The 22,484-nt window shown below is 39.9% G+C and overlaps 2 protein-coding genes across 2 annotated transcripts; one reads left to right on the top strand and one right to left on the bottom strand.

Annotated features, from left to right (window-relative positions):
- Positions 1 to 3,746: 3,746 nt before the first annotated feature.
- mgat2 (alpha-1,6-mannosyl-glycoprotein 2-beta-N-acetylglucosaminyltransferase) lies at positions 3,747 to 8,347 on the bottom strand. Its single transcript, XM_004542093.5, has 2 exons — positions 8,142 to 8,347; positions 3,747 to 5,752 (listed from the first exon to the last, which is right to left on the bottom strand). Exon 2 carries the CDS (start codon positions 5,497 to 5,499, stop codon positions 4,090 to 4,092), a length of 1,410 nt encoding a protein of 469 aa, XP_004542150.1. The 5' UTR covers positions 5,500 to 5,752; positions 8,142 to 8,347; the 3' UTR covers positions 3,747 to 4,089.
- A 3,873-nt stretch (positions 8,348 to 12,220) lies between these two features.
- Positions 12,221 to 13,306, top strand: rps29 (ribosomal protein S29). Its single transcript, XM_004542094.4, has 3 exons — positions 12,221 to 12,379; positions 12,857 to 12,956; positions 13,200 to 13,306. The coding sequence occupies exons 1-3, from the start codon at positions 12,318 to 12,320 to the stop codon at positions 13,206 to 13,208; spliced, it is 171 nt and encodes a 56-aa protein (XP_004542151.1). The 5' UTR covers positions 12,221 to 12,317; the 3' UTR covers positions 13,209 to 13,306.
- The last annotated feature ends 9,178 nt before the right edge of the window (positions 13,307 to 22,484 follow it).

Here is a 22,484-nt window from a genome sequence, read left to right as displayed (position 1 = left end):
TCTGGCTTAAATAGTGAGAAATAAATGTGTAAGATAGCAGGAAAACTTCTGGTTGCTCATCACACAGACTGTCCTGTCATTGCAAAACAAAGCTTTTGTTTATTCACTGCAAATGTCCCTTTTTGTGGACCAATTCTAAAAAACAAAACCAAATAAAGAGACATTTCTGAAATAATTTGTGAGAAAATAGGAAGATTTCTGTTATTTAAATGTTAATGAATTACTCTGGTGTAGCATGAACGAATGAACAGCCATGGGGGAGGTTTTTATTAGCAGAAGAATCTGTGAAACTTACGAAAACACAGTTAAAAGTCAAAAATTGATGCCCTCCTTCACATTTTCCAAAACCATCCAGTGGACCGAATTTACCGTGTGAATTCTGGCCCCCGGGCCTTAAGTTTGACACACCTTATATAGGAGATTTCTAAAATTTCCTTTTACTTCATTTTGAGAATTACCTCCCTGACCACTGAAGTATTAGTATTGCAGCTAACCAGCAGGTGGCAGTCTTGTTCAGGCAAATGAGAGCTTTTGGAATGTTTTTTCAATAACAATCACTTGATCAAACGGGGAAATTGCTGTCTATGTGATATGTAGCCTATATCCTGTTGTCTCTCCCTTGGTCTCCCATCACAAATGTATTGCTTCCACTTCATATATATTTTATATTCAAAGAGCAGAATAAAACTGCTTCTCCATAATTTATGAGCTACTTTTAGGAGAAACACAAGCACTCATAGCCATTAGACCGGCAGCCTGTGGCATCGCTGTTATGTGAGGGGAAAAAAGGTGTGATCAGCAGGATAGACTGGCACAATCATCCTGTCAGGCTGTCACTAAAACAGCTCTGACTGCATTACTGATCTCTTCTGGGCTGGCAACATCAATCTTGAGCAAGTGTCAATCAGAATTAGTGAGATATTTACATTTAAAAAACAAAAACCCCACTGATTGTAATATATGTGCTATTATTGTGCTTTCTGTGCTGTTTACAAACCCTATCACCTTTGAATGGCAATCAAACTACAGTAGCGTCGAGCACAGGCTTGAAAAGAGCTGCATTTATCTTACACCTTCAGGGAAATGGGCCCTCTTTGATAGGTATTCAATAGCTTGAAAACGAATCCCACTGCACAATCCCTCTTTGACCATCTTTTCACACTGATGCAATTCCCTCGTCTGCATGTCTCCATATATTGACCCAGAGTTTTGTTTACCTTCAATGTGTGCAACGTCTATGAATGATTAATATTGCCTCTCGGGGGCTAGAAGCCCAGACTGAGCAACATTTCATGTGATGCAGAAACTTGACATCTTAAGATACTGTGAGAAGGGAGGGAGGGGAAAAAAATTAATTCATGCCTTTATGTCAGTGATAGATTTGAACGTACACGTCTAGTCAAGTTGGGGAAAGGATCACATTAATCTAGTTTCATTTTCAAGCTCTGCAGGGATGTTTATTTAACCCGCTGCTAAGACCTGTGGTTAGTTTAGACATTAAAGAATGAGTTATATTACAAAGTCGGGATAAGAGGGTGACAAATTAAATGCAACATGGAATACAAAGTTGCTTCATTAGGATGGCTGTATTGACAATTGGCCTGGATTCTAGAGTGGATAGGCAGTTTTTTCCTCTGCGCCTTTTCAACTGCAATTTAGATAACTCTGTATCGGGAATTTTTAGGAGGGGGAGAGGTATGGATAATGGTCTTGGGCTGTACAGACCTTAAATCCAACACATAACAGTTTCTAACGCTCCAATGTCAGCTAACCATTAGTCACCACGTATCAAGAACAATGTGCCACTTCTTCTATTCTCAGTTCTATTCTAAGCCATGCTTCCCTTGTGGTACAGGCCCAATTTCTGAGTATGCACCATGGGAACAGCTGCACAATTTGCCAGTTGCATGACCTCAGAGAAGCAGCAGCAGTATGACTGCATGTCTTCACACTGCATTATGAATTGAAGTTTACTAATAAGAAATTAACAGGAACTGCTTACCCTGCAGAGATTGCATTGCTTTGTTTTTGTACCGAAGAGGAACATTTGAGAGGCTTTGTGTCAATCTAAATAGAAAAAAAATCACACTAAGGAAACAACTTCCTCTACATACATTAAAGTATTTCATCTTTAATTCATGTGGTGCTTTATGCTGAGACTTGTGTCACTGAAAGGCCACCGGCAGAGTCTACCAGAGGAGGCCTTAAATGTGAACTGTTTGAAGAGTTCAGTCACTGATAACTTATTCCAGATTTTGAAAAGTATGCAGAACTGATTGTTGAACACTGCCAGGAGGATGGTTGAGGGATGGAGTGATGGAAAGGGAGTAGGGGATCAATGCAGCCAGAGAAGCCAGTGAGCTCGGGCGTCAGCGGAAACTATCAATACTGAGCTGTGGCCTAAGCACTTAAAATGTAAATGCATCTTCAATAGGAACAACAGAAAACAGAAAGTAGTGTCAGAGCCTTGGGAGCTCTCCAGGTGCATCGCGTTTATTTCTCTGTGAGAATCTCTGCAGATACAGTAGCACAACGTTATACTACATTGGGTAGGGGCAGTGATGCATTGCAACAAAACAATGGCCTGCAGTTTTATTTAGCTGCAGTGCATCACCATCACTTCTGTCAGATATAACACGATGAAAACTGTAGCTCTGCGCGCCCCCGTTACTGAAAGCACTGATGGAATTGAATTCCGAACTGCTGCAGTCACTTTAATATCAAGTCTTCTGGTGTTCTCTAATAACCTGTTGAAGCTAAATGGAAATTATTTAAATAGAATGAGGTGTCTCAACGGATCTACTTTGATCTCAGCAAATTTGTGAGATATAAATACCTTCAAACTAATTATGTGAGCACAGCGGGACCTCCGAGTCCATAGTTTCGCCAAACTCGTGACTGCACCAGTGAGCACTTGCCTGCTCTTCCCAATTTACCACCTACTGAGATACAGATGGGTGACAAATTACGGGAACACCTGAATGTGTAAGTGCTATAGTGAGGGGATGCTGTAGCTCAGTTATGCTGCAAGGGTCACTGGTCAACTTAAGAGGAAGAGATCCCTACTCATCAATAAAACGTTGTTCTGAGCAGTCACCTTTATTCCACAAACATTTCCACCCTGATGAGCAGAAATTGAGTGGTCAAAAGCACAGGATGTGAGAAGTTAGGGTTTCTTCAGAGTATTTAGGGCTTGACAAAAAATTTTTGACCGGAGAGATAACGGTGGGCAGTCACCAGGCTTCAACTCAAATTCCTAAGCCAGATTTCAGACATTTTTAAGCTACTGTTAATTTGGACCCAGTTCTGCCTTGGCGCCTTTTGTAGGCCAGATTTTCATAGGTTTGAACTTATCATTTCTTAGTGTGTACTATAAGATGTTGGGATCATTTCCTTGTATGGAAAATTAGGGCGGATAGAATCCGTGGGCTGCCTTTCAGTCCAATCACTGGTATATTTCTTGTGATAGCTCCTTCCATACCCACTGACACCAGTTTTTGGCACTAGCAACAGACGTTTATGAGTTAGAAACTGGCCATTGATCCGTGGAAAAGGAGCACAGGGTAGTGCTGGTCCTAGTTTCGCTTTGGTGCATTTTTAAAACGGACCGATAAGCTGCGTAGGAAAAATTTGTGGTTCTTTCTGTCATAAGAAACTCCCGGCAACCTTTAGGCAATGTTCTGACCTTTTTTCCAGTGTATGTGTGCAGACTGAACAATAGCAACAGGTCAGTGGAAACCAGTGGCTTAAGTTATGTTGACATTACCTTTAATTTGTTTCCCATCAGTATGTTTTTAGACTTTGAATATCAAATGATGCATATAATAATCTTAAAATCTTCTTATAGAAAACACAGCAATATATATTGTTTAGTATATCAATGATACAAAACATTGCAGACTTGTTAGGAATTACTTAAATAATTCAATGTAAAGACATATTTGTGTTAAAGAAGCCAAAAATCCAACATTCGTCTTTATTTGGAACAAGCCAATAAAACAGGCAATATTAAGAATAGTCCATAAAGATTTACTTTTTCTTTATATAGGATGCAAAAGAGACAATAATATATAATAGTAGCAATTAAGGTCACTGTAATCGAACATAGCTCTTGCAGAGTTCATGATCCCTGATGTCTCCCCAGCCCCCATTTTTCACATGTGGGGCCACTCCTCCTGCCCCGTTGGCTGGCAATCTCTTTGTGATCAGGAGGTTTTTTGGGAACAGCTGGTTCCCACTGCTCTGTAGGATGTTTTCTATCTTGGTTTTCTGGTTAATGGGCATGCAAGAAGCCTTCTTGTGGTGCATGCCGCAGTCTCCGGCATGGAAAATCCGTGGTGCCTCGCTCACCATGACCTTCCAGTAGGAGGGCAGGCATGACACAGTCAAGTGTTGTAAAGACCAATCCCAGTTGTAGTCATCATAAGTGCAAAAGGTGTCGGTGCATTGGATGAGTTTCTGGTACGTCTCTCTACTCAGAGCCATCCCCATGTTGTGCTCGGTGGACTTCCAGGCTTTCACCTCCACTTTATTTGCTTTGCTGGAGTAGCCGATGTGGCTGTAGCTCCCCAGTGAGAGGATATCGCAGTCTGTGCACTGCTCCCTTTTCAGAGCAGTCATTTGCTTTAAGAGATGGATAAAGTCCGGAGACAAGTAGTGGTCCTCTTCGATCAGGAGAACGAGACCCTTATGGTCTTTGAGAACTCGAACTCTGTCCCATACAAAGTGAAGCTTCCACCACCAGTGGTGCTTGGTCTGGGAAAACTTGGCCTCCCGGTAGTGTCCAAACGAGTCAGGGTACTCTGCGTTAATGCAACCCAGTTTTAAGGCGTCTTTTTTGGGGATGTCTCTGGGGCAGTCCCTGGGGTCATTTCCAGGGAACTCCTGTGGGTACAGCTGGATGCTGAAGGGGAAGAAAATCTGGAGGACTTGGCAGAAGTCAACAGAGGCAACCACTTTGTTAATCTCAGGGGACCAGTAGTCATGGCTGAATATCAGCAGTATGCTATCCACACCTCTGGCCTTTCGTAAACTGTCTACCAATAGCTTTAGATAGTCTGGTCGGTTATGGACCTGAACTACTACAACCAAATCGTCCTTCTTTCGAGTCGTCTTAAATTTCTCTTCATTTCTTATCGTCTGATCAAAGTTTAGCTGGAAGACAATGCCACGGTAGACTAAAGTGGTATTATCCACATCTGGCTTGGATATTTTGGGTTTGTCCTTTTCTTTTTCTTGGTGTGTGTCATTTGCTTGTATAACAGGTGCTGGGACAGGTGCCCGACTGACCGCTGGCGTTGCTTGTTCCTGGTTATGACTGTTGACGCTATTACTGCTGCTGCTGCTGATAATGTTGCTCCTCCGCACCGCCTCCACTTCCCTGGGTAACGATCCACTGTCGTTCTTCTTCTGCCTTCCACTGCTCCAGAAAGCCAGGCCACATATGACAACCACCAGAGTCAGTAACACCACCTTCCTCTTGTAGATTCGGAATCTCATGATAGAGGGTTATCCTCTTGTAAAGGGAGAGAAGTTGATAATTGGGACTCAAGATGCAGCTGTATGGGGGGGCTTACGCTTTGCACTGAGAACAGGAGCGATTTAAAAAGAAAGTGCTATCAGGCTAAGTGTTGGCAAAATTAACTGTTGTTGTAAACATGGATCCCACTGGAATGTCACTGGTGCTGAATGAATATTCCATAAGGCATGGCGGTTTTTGAGAGGCAGCAGAGTGGCAGTGTGCGTGCACCACCTGAATGAAAAATAAACCAGAAAATAAAATTAAGTGCATTGTGACAGGTGGGGGTAAGGCAATGTTACGAAAATCTTGACAGAAATTTGTTTCCACAGTATATAAAGCACATTGCCATGCTGGAACATGGAAAAAGACATCAATTGATGTTTAAGCATATACTGTTGCAAATTACGCAAGACCAAACTCGGTGCAGTAATCATCACTCATTAGCTTTTGCCATCCCACACACATAAGGTAGGTCACTTGGTAACAACTGAACCACCTACACGACAAATGCGCAAAACTAATATGGTGATAACTGTAGGAAACAGCATCAATCTCCGTAAATGGCTAATAATCAGACCTGCAGTTTAAGTTACCATGTCAATCGGTTTGAACTTCTTCTATTCAAACATACAGTGCAGTACTATGAAAGTTTTAGGTACTTCATGCAGAACACTGACCAGTCTATCTGTTAAAGTGCTGCAGCTGAGTTTTGACGTGCACATAAAAGAAAAGCATTGTGCTGTATTGTTAGTGATACTTGAATGGCTTTACCTGGCTGTGAACCAAAAATATCTTGGTTTTTTTCTTGTTTTTCCAACTTTACTGCCAGAACCCACTAACTATGGAGTGATTTCACTCTCAGCTCTGACATCTGACTTCCAAACCAAATGTAAAGCAATACTCACAAAATAATGTTATCAGGGTAGGAGATGCCAGGAAAAAATTCCTGTTTAGGAACTATTCCCTAAGAGCGTCTCATTCTATAATCACAATGGACAAATTTAACATACACATCGCATAACAACCAAGCTGAATTTTTTTTCTTATAATTACAAGTAAAATGATCACTCAGGAGAAAGTTAAATGAAACAGAGTCTATCCTTCTTGAAAATGTTGTACTTGGTACAGAGACAGTTTTTTATCATATAGCTTTGAGATCAGTTTAGTTAGAATTAATCAGATTAGATTATTAGACAGGGGCTACAATCAAGGAAGACAAAATTCAAATGAAAAAGAAGCAGATTTTACAAAGTGCTTAAAACAAGCTACCTGCCAAGTGCCACCAAAAACTGTCAACATAACTGCTGCTGTTTTACAGGCAGAACATTGACCATATCAAATACAGATTTCTGTATATTTACTGTACTTTGCATTGAGCTAATACCTGAAAGCACCTCCAGTTTACTTATCTTCCCTTATCTGCAGAGTACAGTTAACATATCCAATAAAATGCATTTAGTCTGATGACAATGTAAAAGTATATATTATGGTTTCACAGACATTCAATAAATGATAATCACCGAGCTTTATTAGAAATATACATGCAACTGGCTGCCAGCCAGCCCCTACAAAGAGTATCACAAACGCCACAATTGTGATTTCATCCAATCCTCACCCTTACCCCATACTTCATCTTCGCTTATATCGTTAATGTTGGTTAAAGCTCAATGCTTCTAATTTGCCCTCCATTTATTTTCCTCCTTAACTGCATTATCAATATTGATCGCTCATTTCTGCTGAGCAAACCTCCATACTTTATTCGTTATTAAATTAGTAGTCTCTCAGGCTGACTACCTGACCATTTATTCTGTTTTCTGGTTGCCTGAAAACTCTACTTAATGGTAGCATCCAGTCCAGACTGCAGTGTGTCACCGACACTGCCTGAGAAAGGTATCTGATACCTACTAGAGTCTGTGATAACAGAAGTAAACACATTCCCTGTAACTGCCCCACACAGACATATACATTAAAGTAAGCCCCAAACGCTATTAGTAAATGTGCACAGAAATGTATTAATATGTGATGTGTACTTTAAGGAAAGCAGCTAAATGCAGGAGTAAAACGATACAGCTCTCTAACCCACATTCTTCAAATTATTGTAATTTGCATGCCCACATTCGGCTTTTCCGTGCTAAATGCTTTCCACACGCCTCCTGCCAAATCAACTCAAATATTTGGTCTACAGCTTAAAGTATTTCCCATTTTAATCCACTTAATTTCTTTTATCGTGACCTAAACCGGTTTATACTAGCAGTACAAGCGCCTATCATGTAAATGTGCAGTTTCGTCTTGGAGCCTACAGCACAAACCCCATCAGTTTTTTTTTCTGTCCTAAATTGGCCGCCGTTGGACAACACCGAGCCAGCGGCGGCTTCAATCGATTTTTTTAAAACCACGAGATACAGTTTTTAGCATTTCGCCGACTGACACAAAACCCACAGAAAGCAGCCGAAAACAACGGCGGGCGCCTCGGCTTCGCTCTTTTATGACAGCCAGCATCACGGAAATGCTAATAGCAAGTTAGCAACGGCGTCAGCTAGCAACTTGCAAGTAACCCGCCCGGACCGAACCACCGTCAACACCGTGTCGAACCACAACAACCACGCTCACAGTAGTTTACCTAAAACCGCAGAATCCGTGCGGAGCTTTCACTGTGAAGAGTCAGTACGGTGGCTTCCCATTCTCCTCCATACCGTTCTGCAAAATGCACGGCAAACGCAACTGTCGACTAGCTGTGTGAAAACACTGCCTGTCGCTGTCCCACAATGCAACGGGCCAGCGGGGGGCACCAGAGATACCCGAAATATCTTGAATCCCCGCTGCTGCTCCTGCTGCTGCAGATACTCTGCTCTCTAAACTGACCTGATGAGGTTTGAGTGGCTAGGAAAAGTTATTGGGCCTGTTTGAAATGTGATTGACCCCCCAAAAGTAATTTCCCATGTTTTTATGTGTGATTTGCTTTTTTTGATGTCTAAAATCTGTGCTTGTTGGGGGTAAATAGTCTGTGGTAAACAAGATTTACGAAGGGGTTATATATAAAATAAAGAAATTACTTGTTTTTTGTTTCTTTGTTTATTACCTTGCATTATTATACCTACATTATATTCAGTCATTTTTGACTTTATAGACTTTATAAAAAATTTTAATGTCAGTGTCATTTTTAACCTGGATGAATAAAGGCTATATCAAAGTTGTTGTTGTTTTTTTAAGTCGCAGACTAGAATGATCTTTCTAGCTCTAAATGACTTGATGTCATTTACAATTAAGTTCAGTTGAATTCAATTCAGTGTGTTTAGTACCAAGTCTTAACAATAGTGTCCTCAGGGCACTTTATATTGTAAAGTCCCTACAATAATAGAGAGAGAATTCCAGCAGTCAGATGATGAGCAAGCACTTGGCAACAGTGGAAAGGAAAAACTCCCTTTTAGCAGGAAGAAACCTCTGGTAGGACCAGGGAGAGGCTGCCATCTGACACAACCTCCTGGGGTTGAGGGGAGGGAGACCAAAAGGTGCACTGTGAAAGAGGGTCCAAGTTTAATAATCACTACTAATAATAGCTATGTTTGACGGATTGCAGGCCAACAACTCATTGACATTTTAAATGCTGGCAATTATTTGTTGGCAAATACCAGAAATCACTTTTTGGCACAACACTGGGATTTCTTGATTATTTATACAATGTGTTGCAAATCTACACAGACTGCCTTAATTGCTACTTTTTTGTTTTTGTTTTTTTCTTCTTCACTGATCACTCACAGTGCAGACCCAAAAAAGGGAAGTGTTGAATTTTGTTAACTCGTGGAACCTATTTCAGCAATACCAACCTCCATTAGATGCTACATGTAGCTCCATGTAGGATGTGTACAACATAGAAGAGGAATTTTGGATCAATCCTCCCTAGAAACTGTTCCCACAATTGATCTTGATTGAACATCCCTCTTCGAGTCATCCCACAGCATCTCAATTGGTTTAAGGTGAACATATTTATTTTATTTATTTTATTTAGGACAGTGCATGTTAATGAACATAAATGTAAAAAAAAATTACATGAATGTAAACATACCAGATTATAGCCAAGGGCTAATTTCCATCTGTTGTCCTTAAGCATAAAAAATAGACATAATAATTCATAAAAATTCATCATTCATTCATAATAAAAACTCCATCACCAAACTTACACATACACACCATTCTGTTCCCAAATAAAACATTAAAACTATACAACTCATACATGATCACACACTTGATTTGTCCATAACCAGTTTTTAACCTTTGCCTTAAACAAATTGAGTGTAGAGCATTCTCTAATGGGTTGAGGAAGACTGTTCCACAGATGGCCTCCCTTGACAGACATATCCTGACTTTGCCATTCAAAAAACAGTTTCTTATTTCCCAGCTATTCTGCTGAAGAATTACCTGTGCACTTTGGGCCTTTGTGTAGCTATTGTCCCATCACCTAACCTCTCCCAAGATAGGTCATGGACAGCTGCCATAATAATCTCTTGGTAAATTTTCCTGACAGATTTATGCATTGTTCCCTCAGTGAGGACATGGGGTTTTGGTACTAAGATGCAGTGCATTTTCCTTATAAACCTGCTTGTTTCCTTCTTCTTCAGTAGTTCAGTGTTTGTCTCCTTTATTGAGAATAAAAGATGATGCCAAAGATGTTATGAAACAGCAGGGGATCTTCTGCAAATTTGAAACATACTATTAAAAATACAAAAAAAAAAAAAAAGATTCTTTGCCATGATAAAAATGACACAATAATTCTGAGTAAAATGCAACTGAAATATATAAAATCAAAGGCTGAATTATTCAAAGAACGAATCATGCAAAAATGCAAGGTGCAAGCTCAATAAGATAAGATAAGATAAGATAAGATAAGATAACCTTTATTAGTCCCACACGTGGGAAATTTGTTTTGTCACAGCAGGAAGTGGACAGTGCAAAAGTTATGACGCAAAAATTAGAATACAATAAGAATAAATACAGTACACAGCTGTACAGAATAGAATAAAATAATATACTATATACAGTAGAATAAAATAGAATAAAAATATACAATAAGATAAAAATAGAATACGAATGCTATATACAACTGAGTAAAAATACAACGATGCCAGAAAAGATTATTGCATTTAGTGTTATTGCATATGTATGGATGTGTGTGTTTGTTCAGTTAAAGTCTTTGTTGTGGAGTCTGACAGCAGTGGGGAGGAAAGACCTGCGAAATCTCTCCGTCCCACACCGTGGGTGCCGCAGTCTCCCACTGAAGGAGCTGCTCAGTGCTGTCACAGTCTGCTGCATGGGGTGGGAGACGTTGTCCAACAGGGATGACAGCTTAGCCGCCATTCTCCTGTCACTCACCACCTCCACTGGGTCCAGAGGGCATCCTAGAACAGAGCTGGCCCTTCGGATCACCCTGTTCAGTCTCTTCCTGTCCCCAGCAGAGATGCTGCCGCCCCAGCAGACCACACCATAAAAGATAGCAGAAGCCACCACAGAGTCATAGAAGGTCTTCAGGAGTGGGCCCTCCACCCCAAACGACCTGAGTCTCCGCAGCAGGTACAACCTGCTCTGCCCTTTCCTGTAGAGGGCGTCTGAGTTATGAGTCCAGTCCAGTCTGTTGTTCAGATGAACACCAAGGTACCTGTAGCTGTCCACAGCCTCAATGTCCATACCCTGGATGTTCAGTGGTTGCAGTGGAGAATGCTTGTGCCTGCGGAAGTCTACCACCAGCTCCTTGGTTTTACTGGCGTTGATCTGGAGGTAGTTCAGCTGGCACCAGTCCACAAAGTCTTGAGTCAGTCCTCTGTACTCCTTGTCGTCCCCATCAGTGATGAGGCCGACTATTTCAGAGTCATCAGAGAACTTCTGCAGGAAGCACTGGGTGGAATTGTGGGAGAAGTCTGCAGTGTAGATGGTGAAGAGGAACGGAGCCAGAACCGTTCCCTGTGGGGCCCCCGTACTGCAGACGACCCTGTCCGACACACAGCCCTGAGTCCTCACATACTGTGGTCGGTCGGTGAGGTAGTCCAAAATCCAGGTACCAATCAATATTTTAATTTAAAGCTGACGTTGTACCTATGTCACGAAATTACTTGGAAGATTTACATATAATGAAATTATTTAAAGTTTGTATTTGCTGTATATTTCTTTCTTTCTTTCTTTCTTTCTTTCTTTCTTTCTTTCTTTCTTTCTTTTATTTTTTAGAATATACAATAACTATGTATCTGTTTGTGAATAGCTTTTTAAGAAACTGGAGCTAAATACATTATTTGTTTAGTCTGATTGCGTTTGGTTATAATCTTAAATGAAGATTAGACCGCATTTTGTGGGTAATCAATGAACAATTTCAGGCATTTGTGGTTTGCATGATTTTTTATTGCAGTACATTTGTACATGTCACGAGTTAATTTGAAGGATTATGTGTGCAACCAGATGCTCACGCTAAACAGAAAGAGCCAGCACTTTGCTGTTTTAAGTGCTTATGGTCAACAGACAATTGTTTCCGAGATGAAGACTGAATAGTTTAATATAACATGGTTTTATTTAAATGCAGGGCTTAGAGCTGTAAGAGGGTTAAATGATGTCACGGTTACCCATTGGGCTGTGGGATTTATTAATTCAAATTGATTAGTTTTGGCGATGTACAAAAAAATTAGTATTTTAAATTTAGTTAGGCGCTAGGAGGCGGTACACAACAACCCGACGCCGGAAATAGAGCACCAGAAAGCCTATTTGCGCACGCGCGCCCTTCTTCTTCCTTTCCGACACTCGAGCGAAAAGAGACAAGATGGGCCATCAGCAGCTCTACTGGAGTCACCCCAGAAAATTCGGACAGGGATCCCGCTCCTGGTCAGTGTCTACTTTGTTGCGTTGTTTATCGGTTAACGTGATCAAGTTGAGGTGATATAAGGTGTTTCTGGCCTCCCCATCTTTAAAAAAAAACGCTACCAAACGTGCACCGCATGTGCCCTGAACCTGAGCTAATATGGCGGAGGCAAATACTCTCTCCTTCCCTATTAGCATCAGCCTTGTGTGTCTTTTGACCGGATTTGGTTTTATAACGGCTAGAGTTACCGAAAGCCCTTAATGCATATGAGTTAGGCGTGTAATTTCTTCCGTCGCTTGATCGGAAGAAATTTAACAAATGTTTAACGTTATTGAGAATAGCATTATTACAGGACTGTTAAAAGTTAGCCCCGGTGTTCAGAAGAGCACACCAAATACACACCGGCTCATAGTTTACGACAATCGGCGCCAGGGTTTTGTATAACTGGTACATAAAAGCGTATATATGCGTTGACTGATCCTACTCTGATGTTGTTGCAGCCGAGTGTGCTCTAACAGACATGGCTTGATCCGTAAATACGGGATCAACATGTGCCGCCAGTGCTTCAGGCAGTACGCTAAAGACATCGGCTTCGTTAAGGTAAGTTGTATTTTTCTGTTGCCTCTCAAATTGATCATAACTTTACATCACAGAACATCAACTGAATTTCCCACTGTATAAAGTTTCATTAGGACTGGCTTTACTGATTTGAGGATGAAGCCCATGAATTAAATGTTGTTTTAATTTTGCATGAGTTTCATGCTGTTTTGCTTTTTGCTCCTCACAAGCATGCTATATGCCCGTCTCTTTACAATAACTAACACCTGTTTTGTGTTCTTACAGCTGGACTAAGATGTCTTGTGCTGACGTCCTCGGATGGGTCAAGTTGTCAGAAGTCTGGCCATGATGGGATAATTAATCATTGCAAATAAATTTTTTGTCCAATTTGATTGATTTTTGCGTGGTTATTAATTGGCATGAATTTGATATTTTTTTTCCACAATGGATAAAAAGGACTTTTAGATGAGCGATCAAACACTATTAATGACCTTTGGTTTTGCTCAGCAGCAAAGTCATGTTGGTCAGGCAGTTAGAGGTTTCCATTTTAAATAAAATAACTTAGTTGGTCACCTACTTTGAGTTGCTGTTCATTAAAAGTTAAGCAAACAGGTTTTATATAGCAAGAGGTTTTAAATATGAGTAAAACTGAAACTTGATTGATATTAACTGGGGTTATGGCTACTCAGCAGCATTTAGTGACTTCATGTCATTAGATTATAATTGTGTAGTAAACCATGAACATTGAGTTGCAAGCCTTATAGCTTTTTTTTTCATTTAGGTGAAATGTAGACATCCTTGTAATAGGTAGATAACTGCAGAGAAATGGTTTGTATCCATGGAAACTGGTGCGTGGGGAAAGACTGATGGGAAGAAAACACAATAGGAATGGAATAGCCTTGATAATTTGATAATGGGGTGGGGAAGCTTTTAGACAGGTCGGCTGTGCCTGTCGTTTGAAAACAAACCAGGAGCATGGAAGTGAAATATTTCAGGTGGAAACTCAATTTTAAGGTTGCTTTGTGGTTGAGTGGTCACATTTCTTTGTTAATAACCTTTAATGGGACATCCGCTGAGCTATTTTGCAAGAAGTCAAGTAGTGCAATTAATCCTCACAGTTGTGCATCATGGCAGCGGCGTAAAGTGCAGCTGATTAATTTTTAATTCAGCGTGCCTTCACGTAAAACAACATACCCCCAGCTCTCATCCAAGGACTGCTAACATGCTGAGATAATAGTCTTGCTCAAAGTTAATGAAATTTGATAAGTCCCCTGTAGTGTGCCTAATTGCTTAGCGCCTCGTGACTGAAGCTACCAAAGTGAAGCTATTTGTTTAAGGCTGTTCCCAGGTAGATGGGATTCTGTGCAATCTGATATTGAGTTGTTTTTCTGTTTCTTGTTTTTTTTTTTTTTTTTTTGCCAGGATTTACTATAAAATATTTGTCATTATTGTTCTCACCTTTAAAAAAAATAGTGTGAAGTGTTAGGCACTAGATGGCAGCAGCACATCATGCTCAGTGCCGTTGATGATGCCACTGACTGCTGGTAATGCTATTTATGCTGCTGCCCCCCCCCCCCTCAAAAAAAAAAAAATCTTTCATTCATCATAATTATATACCTTTTGCCATCAGGTACTAGAGAAGCTTCATGGGGTCTAAAGTGGGCAGTTAAAAGATGTTTGTGGCAGATTGAAAAGTCTAAAAATACATTGTAGTTGTGCAGCTACTTAGATTTTTTAAAAAGCATAGTCAATCTACTCCTTTATGCTCGAGGTTCAGATTTTAATCTGTTTAATCCAAGGCAATAACTAAAATATGGTTGGGAAGTGCTAGCGTATCACAAATAATAAATCTGTTTTTGTTCAGCAGGCATAAGATGAAACTTTAATGCTCCCATTGGGGAAATTGTAAAAAAGAAACAAAATGACAAAAAAATGAAATTGACACAAACACTCAAACCTATAATTCTAGCAACAAAACAAACTGCTTAGAAATAAAAGGATGAATGAATAGTGGTAGAGATGTTTAAAAGTAGAGCAGCACCCCTCATTATAAAGAGTCTTCGGAAGTCCAGTACATACACAAAATGAACAAGTGAAACTTTTTAAATGAAGGAAATAAATAAAAGGTACTTCCTGCCAAATGCAGTAAATATATGCGATATAGCTACTTTAAACAAATGTGGCCATAACTGTCTGACTGAACTTTAGAAATGGAAGCACAGCGTGTGCAAAACATTCTGCAAGGCTAAGGCGTATTTTATGGGGTGTATTGATGTCTACCTCAGATCTGTAGGTATTTTAAAAGTAGGCCAATAAGTTATGCATAAAAGGAGCCTGTGTGCAGGAACGGGCAGGCCAGTTTGGAGCTGAACACACAAGCGCTCCTTGTTGCATCACTGCACCATGTTGGCGGGTGGAAGGTGTTGTCTTTGATGTTCAGTTCAACTGCCTTTTTTTCTTCTTTGCACCGCATCAATGTTCTCGCTGTGCTGTCTCCTCAGTACACAACTTCCACGACAACTGACTCAGTGAAAAATCAGTTTCATCCAACCTGAATCTTTTTCAAAAAGTCTCCCATCGTTGTTACCGTTCACTGGCTTTGTGTGGTCACACAGTTTGCTCCAGCTCCACTTTCTGCCTTACACTGTGCTATTTTTATATATGTAGCCTACATATAGTTAGGTTCACATGTGTTTGGGAAATAGCTCTGTTTAAGTCCTTTGTCCTCAGTACACAGTGGCTTGTGAATCAGACAATCATTTTCTGAGGTACAAAAGAATTTGGGCAGTTGACTTAAGTGAAAATAGAGTTGTTAAGAAATTGCCTCCATGTCCTTAAATAATTATAGTTTTTACTTATTTTTCACATTTTTATTTTAGTTATAAAAGTTAATGATTCAGGAAGTAAACCTTAAATCTTATCAAATCTGAAATATTGTTACCAGAAATGCTGTTTTGACATGACGATCCACATTTTAACTTTGACTATCAGTCCTTTGTTGTTAAAATTTGTAACAAACCAACTGAGTGGAAACCTATTGTTGGTCAACTCTTTGTCCAAATGTGTGAAGAGCTGGAGTTTCCCCAGAGACATATGCAGTTTTGGTGACACAGTGAGTAGCAGTAACTGGGTAGATATCTAAATTTACGCATTTATTATCAAACAGTAATGGTTTAGCACATACAGTAGTTCACTTTTCCTTTTGGGCTACTGCTTCAACTTTAGTCTTGCATTTTGTAAAGGGAGGAGAACCACAGAGGCATATTTAACAAAGACAGTGTTTAAGAAATGGACCTGGTTCCCTGGTCTGAAAAGGGAAGCCCATGCAGATGTGCCTTAAAGCTGCATTTATTTCCTGTAGCTGGCAGGGAGAGAATCCTGAATAAGCACAATGGTTATGCTCTGCAAATTATGCTCCCGTTTTGGACAAAATAAATGGTAAAGCAGGGTACATACCTACCTTGGGACTTGCACCTTGCTACTGTATGAGGATGCAGTGTCCCTCTGTTTCACACATTTGGCCAGAGGGGCCGATGGCGCGATATGGCAGTCTCGCTTCTGTCAGTCTGCCCCAGGGCAGCTGTGGCTACAACCGTAGCTTGCCTCTACCAGTGTGTGAATGCGAGAGTGAATGAATAATGGAATTGTAAAGCGCTTTGGGTGCCTTGAAAAGCGCTATATAAATCCAATTCATTTATTGCCAATGCTCAAACTTAGACTTCTCAAATCAGTGGTGTTGGCAACATCACAAAAGCTATGATCATCTTTCACATAGATTTAAATAAAATGGAAAAACTGAATCCACTGAAACTGAATGGATGGATGGATAACATATTTAACTGGATCTTTAGTAGCTCATAATCACTGACTTCTTTTCTTCTTTCTAGGGGTTCCCCTTTAGAAATTATTTTAAAAATCTACTCAGCAAAGTTATCAACTATAAAACCAATATAACTAAAATATGACAATAAGGTCAGTTAACTGTTTACTTAGGGGGTAAGGATACGTTTTCTTTTGATATATTGTTAATACAACTAAACTGAATGAAGTTAAGAGTTATGGGTTTTATTAGAAACAATGTTGCAAATAAATTTGTGAAGTCTCTTTTATTTTAGTGACCTGATGAGATAATTGCATCTGTACATGGAGGGGCTGGTCGACAGTTTACTGGGAGTAGCAGTTAATATTATTATCCCTAAGTGATGTACGTGCTGGTAAAATCGACTGTTTGTGGCTATAAAAGACTCTGTGATCGCTCATGTGTGCCATGCTTGTACACACACATAAATATGTTATTGTGTGCACTTTGTGGTCACAGCCAGATCTTAACGCCGAAAGCAAACCTGAATGGAACACTAGTTTGAACAAACCAGAAGGGAGCTGTTGGTGTGATGGCTTGGGACCCAAAGTCTCTGAGCTACTGTGACTGACTGCCAGATACATTGCAGAGGTCTGCCATCCATCTCCTAGATTATAGCGAAAAATAGGTGAATTGAAAACGTTACAGCACACTGTTGACATGGAAACATTCCTCTGGGTTTACCTGCTTTTGATTGTTAGACCAAGAGGCACTTCTCTCTGCAAGGTTACTCCAAACGGCTGTGGGCAAACATGCAACTCATTCATGCTCCCCCTCTCCCAGTTTCCACAGATTGGGAAAGATGTTGACTGAGGGATGGCAAATGAAAAATATGAAGAAAAGAGCAGCAGCCAGAGACATAAAGAAAAAAATAGATTAATTGAAGAAAGAAGCAATAGTAAAAGCAGAACCTGTGAAATTATGCAATGATTAACAGGCTATTGTGTAAGACGCCCTAAGAATAATAGCTGATAATTACAGGATGTTTTGTTCCTGATATTCTCCTTTTCTTTATGTTATAGTAAGCTGGAGGACTGAAGATAAAACATATTTGTTATTATTTTCCACAGTTGCTATAAAACAGCAATATATTTACCCACAAACATCACCTGACTACATTATTATCTCAGATATTTTTCTGTTTCAGTGTACTCCCTTGAGACGTGAGCTGCGCACTTCACTGAGCTTTATTACAGTCCAGTACGGAGCACCTGGCTGACTCAATCGCTCCAGTCAAACAGAAGCTAATTCTCCAGCCTCCATGGAATAAGCGTGCTGCAAAGCCCCAATTTAGGCTTAGATGACTTCAGCAAACATTAATTTCTCCATAAATTTCAAGGGAATTGCCTCAGCAATGCAGACTTTGTTTACCTAAAGTCAGCTGTGTGGCCAATATTAGACTTACAGAGATATGTGCAGCCTATAACGTCGGGCAGATATTAAATAAAACCAAAAGTAACATCAGCTGGCTGTGAAAGTCTCCAAGGCTAAATGGAAATCGCATGCTAAGCCCATGGCTGACAAGTCACCACAGGAAATGCGCAGGTGTAATTATTAATGGCCGTCATCCATTTAGATGCTGTATTGCCAGAATCCTGCTGCAGTCTGGCTCAGAGCTGTTGCTTAGTGGGACATTTAAATGAACAAAGCCGTCATGAGCGCCGCTGTGAAAGAGATCAATTATGGTGTTTTTGCTAGGCCAGAGGAGGCTGATAGACATTCACTTTGTTTTCATTGCGACTCCGGAGGTGGGCAAGATCCACACGACACCTCATGAAAGAAGATGGTGCTTAAAATAATATATATATATATTTTTTTTCACTTTCGGCTTTCAGTATTTCTATGAACTGGACAACACAAATTCCTAATTAGAAGTCAGTGAACACTGCAGCCATGCCCGTGCACAGCACAGCTCACTGTTATAGAAAGGAACGATGGTTAATGTTATTTGTAACACCTGCGCTTTCCCAATGACAACTCAAACGTGCTGTTGAGAGGAGAGAAGAAGAGCAAGTTGGCCTGTAATGAAATACGTTGAGAAAATAAGACAATTCGTGTTTGAAACGACTGATTTGTTAAAGTTTTGTGACAATCCTCTGAGCTCACTGCTCACTTCAAACATGATATAGCGGAGGGGTTCAAACAGCAGGCAGAGATGCACTGACATGTCAGAGTGGGAGCACCGAATGCTGCGTTTGCCGATGGAGCGCAGCTCAAACTAGCCAAACAATCCAATTACATGAGCGTTTCTATAAAGACAATGAAAATCCAAAATCTTCAGGAAACTGATATTTCCAAGCTGAATGATGCACACTTCTGATCAGAAGTTCATATACACTCATGGGTATGAATCCTAATCTTGAGCTTTTAATTTTTTTTTAGAACTATTTCTTTTTCGAGGTGAAATGATTATACAGCATACATCTTTAATGACTTTATTAAAAAGGAATTCAAGACTCAAAGATTCAAGATTCAAAGTGTTTATTGTCATGTGTACAGAAGAAATAGCATTTCTCTGTGCAATGAAATTCTTCCTTTGCTGTCCATACACAAATGCCAAGTTAGGTAGGGTTGAAGGAACAAAGATAAATAAGGATAAAAATAAGACAAGATATTAAGATAAATATGGTAAAAATAAGGATAAAAATAATGAAAGATAAATAAATAAGCACAAAAATAAGTAAATGAAGACAAATGAGGTATGCAGTTGTCAATGTAAAAGGATGTACAAAGGAGCTTAATGTGCGAAATGAACTTAGTGTGCAAATTGCAGTTGAGGTAGGTCAGCTGTTCAGGAGTCTGATAACAGTGGGGAAGAAGGAGTTGGAGAGTTGGAGAAGGAGGAATTGGGTGCACCCGATTTGCTCTAACCAAACAGGCTCAGATATATATACATACACCCTATGAACATTTGGTTAAATGTCCCCTAGCAAGTTGCATGTCAACACTTTTGGTAGCTGTCAACAAGCTTCTGGCATAATTCCAGCTGGACCACTCTACTTGGCAGAATCGGTAGAGTTCATTTAAATTGGTTAGTTTCTTGGCAGAGACTTGGCTTTTAAACACAGTCCACAAATTTTCAATAGTCTAAGGCTGGAGGTTTGATGGTTCCTGGGTTGTTCCTGAACATCCTAACCAATTTCCTCTAAGTGACAGTTTGGGTCTTCTCCAGATATTGGCAAAGTGGTGACACATCTGAATAACTTGCACTTACCTACAGTTATTTGAAGTAATGATCCTGAAATATGCAGTTATTTAAAAATGTCTCCAATATAAAAAATGAGAATCATATAAATCTATGATTCTCATTTTTTATATATTCACTGAGTTCCTTGGCCTTTTGCTTTGTTCTAAGTATCGGTCAGTCCAATGAGAGCAATCAAACAAATCCTTTAAGACTAGCAAAGAGAAACTACCAGTTGTAATCAATTATAATCACTAATGAAAACATGAAGGGGGTTGTCCAGTTAAAAGACACTGTAGAATCTCGAGCATAATAAACAAGACCAAAATTCAGTCATGGGACAACAGCCTGTTGTTGTAATGCCAGTTACAGAAAATGTGAAACAACATAAAAATAGGCTGGCTGAATATTAATAACCAGGGTCAAGAAATATGTCACCTCTCTGCAAAGGTAGGTGTATGATCAGCACTAACTTTTTTACTTACTCTGTAATTTCAGAGCTGAAATACAGAGCCAGACATGAAAAATGTGTTGCTTACCAAATATGACAAATACAAAAGACGGTCTGGAAAAGGTTTATTGGTATTCAGTCTGTACTGTATTGGCTGGCACAATGCTGCATTTAATGAATTACACTATACATGCATGCCATGGGATTCATCAAACATCTGTGGAGAGTCGGTCCACAGTGAAGGTCATAAGAGGATCTGTCTTTTTGAAGATATGGATGTGGAACCTTTTCCTTTTTTTCCTTTTAATTCTTTAAAATTTACTGTTAGGTTTCCACCAATAAATATAAAAAAACAATGTGATTTTATCTGAATGGTCATCCTCTCGTGCAGCTCTCAAGCTCTTTCAGGATGACTGCTAAATTTAGATTTCAGTGTGGAAGTCCCATTCTGTCCACTTGCACTGGTGTTTTGGCAGTGTGTCACAGTGCTGACCATTCAACTAGAATTTCACTTGAAGCTAGTATGCATGAATATCATCCCTCAGACACATCAGCATGTTTCAGTGAAAACAGGGTCAATTCAGATTTCTTTCCATGCAAGTTTAACATCTGTGACCTAAAGAGGGATGTAAAAAATTAGCATCTATGAAATCTATACAGTACTGCATGAAAAAAGATGACTCTGATTGGCCAAATTTCAAACAGATATGGTTGTTAGAGCCCTACTGATTTGTCAGTAGGTCGATATTAGCTATTGGTATCAGTATTTATAATGACTGATAAACACACGGACACCCTGTTAATATTGGCTGTTTTACTGAAATTATTATGTTATTGTGTGCAAAAAAAATTATTTGTGCTTTCTAAAGAAAACTAGTATGTTTAGAAATGTTATACTGAAAATCCCTTGCTCTATCAAAAAAGCACTTAGGAACATTTTGATAAAAACTTGAAATGTCAAGTTTTCTATCCAGTAGGTCTGTTCTTCAGTTTTGGTAAGTGAGATTCACTTATTTTATTTCTATGTCACTTTGCACAGAAACATAAACCTGCTAACTGGTGCAATGTGTTTCTAAGGTCTTTTGGTGGTACCTCGTTAACCAGGCTTGCTACTGTTAGCTGATGACTTGAGCACTCCACACCCATCCAAGTATGGTCACTTCTGGCTCCTAATATAACAAATCCACAACAGCTATAATTGAAGCCAGTAAGTGATGTCACCTGTTGTATACAATCTACGGCTCAAATGTGAATGGGTTTGTTGTAATGTCCCAAATCCTGTTAGCTAAACCATTACATTCTAGAGTAAATCTTCTAAAACTGTGCTAAAAACCAATAAGATATAACATAATGTGCAAAACACGGTCTGCTTCCCACAGTTCAGGGAAAAGATGCTGCACATCTTAAATATGCCTGTGGGGGCAGTGCTGCCCCGCAGCTGAGACTGGAAGTGCCAGTCAGAGCAGGCACAGAGCAGTGAAAGGTGAGGTGACAGGAGGTGCTGTGCATCTCTCTTGGGAAGATCTCTCCAGTCACAGCAGAGGAAAAAAAACAAACTATCAAAACCAGAGAGAGAGCGATGCAGAATGTTTAGAAGCAGCCTTGATCAGGCTGTCAGCTTGGGTTATACCTAATTGAATACAGCATGCCATTTGAAGTGGAGAGTATGGCTTGAGCAGAAAAGAGAAGCCAGAGTAGGGCAGGCACAGCGGGAGAGTAGCACTCACCAAACAAACAAAAAAAGACAAATCAAAGAGTAAACACATGAAATGTTCAAGCAGACAGCCCAGATCTTTTCTCTGTGTCCAACATCATGTACTGTCTTTACGTATGTGCTGTTAGTACCTGCAGTAGCAGAGAGGCTGTAAATCTCAACAAATGTAATTTGGGGAATAAGTAAAAGGTGAAGGAGACTGCGCCACTTTGTCACTAACCTCATCATTTCAGGCCTGATTTGAAAATGCATGCAAAATAGCGATGGAAGTATTAGTCACAGCTCTGTGTTAAAGCAGGTTAAACGATATCAAACTCTGCTCTCAGGAAACATAATACGGCGATGGAGGTCAGCGGCTGTTT

The sequence above is a fragment of the Maylandia zebra genome, linkage group LG15 (assembly GCF_041146795.1).
Source record: "Maylandia zebra isolate NMK-2024a linkage group LG15, Mzebra_GT3a, whole genome shotgun sequence".
Lineage (NCBI taxonomy): Eukaryota > Metazoa > Chordata > Actinopteri > Cichliformes > Cichlidae > Maylandia > Maylandia zebra.
This window is presented reverse-complemented; position numbering and strand designations above follow the sequence as displayed.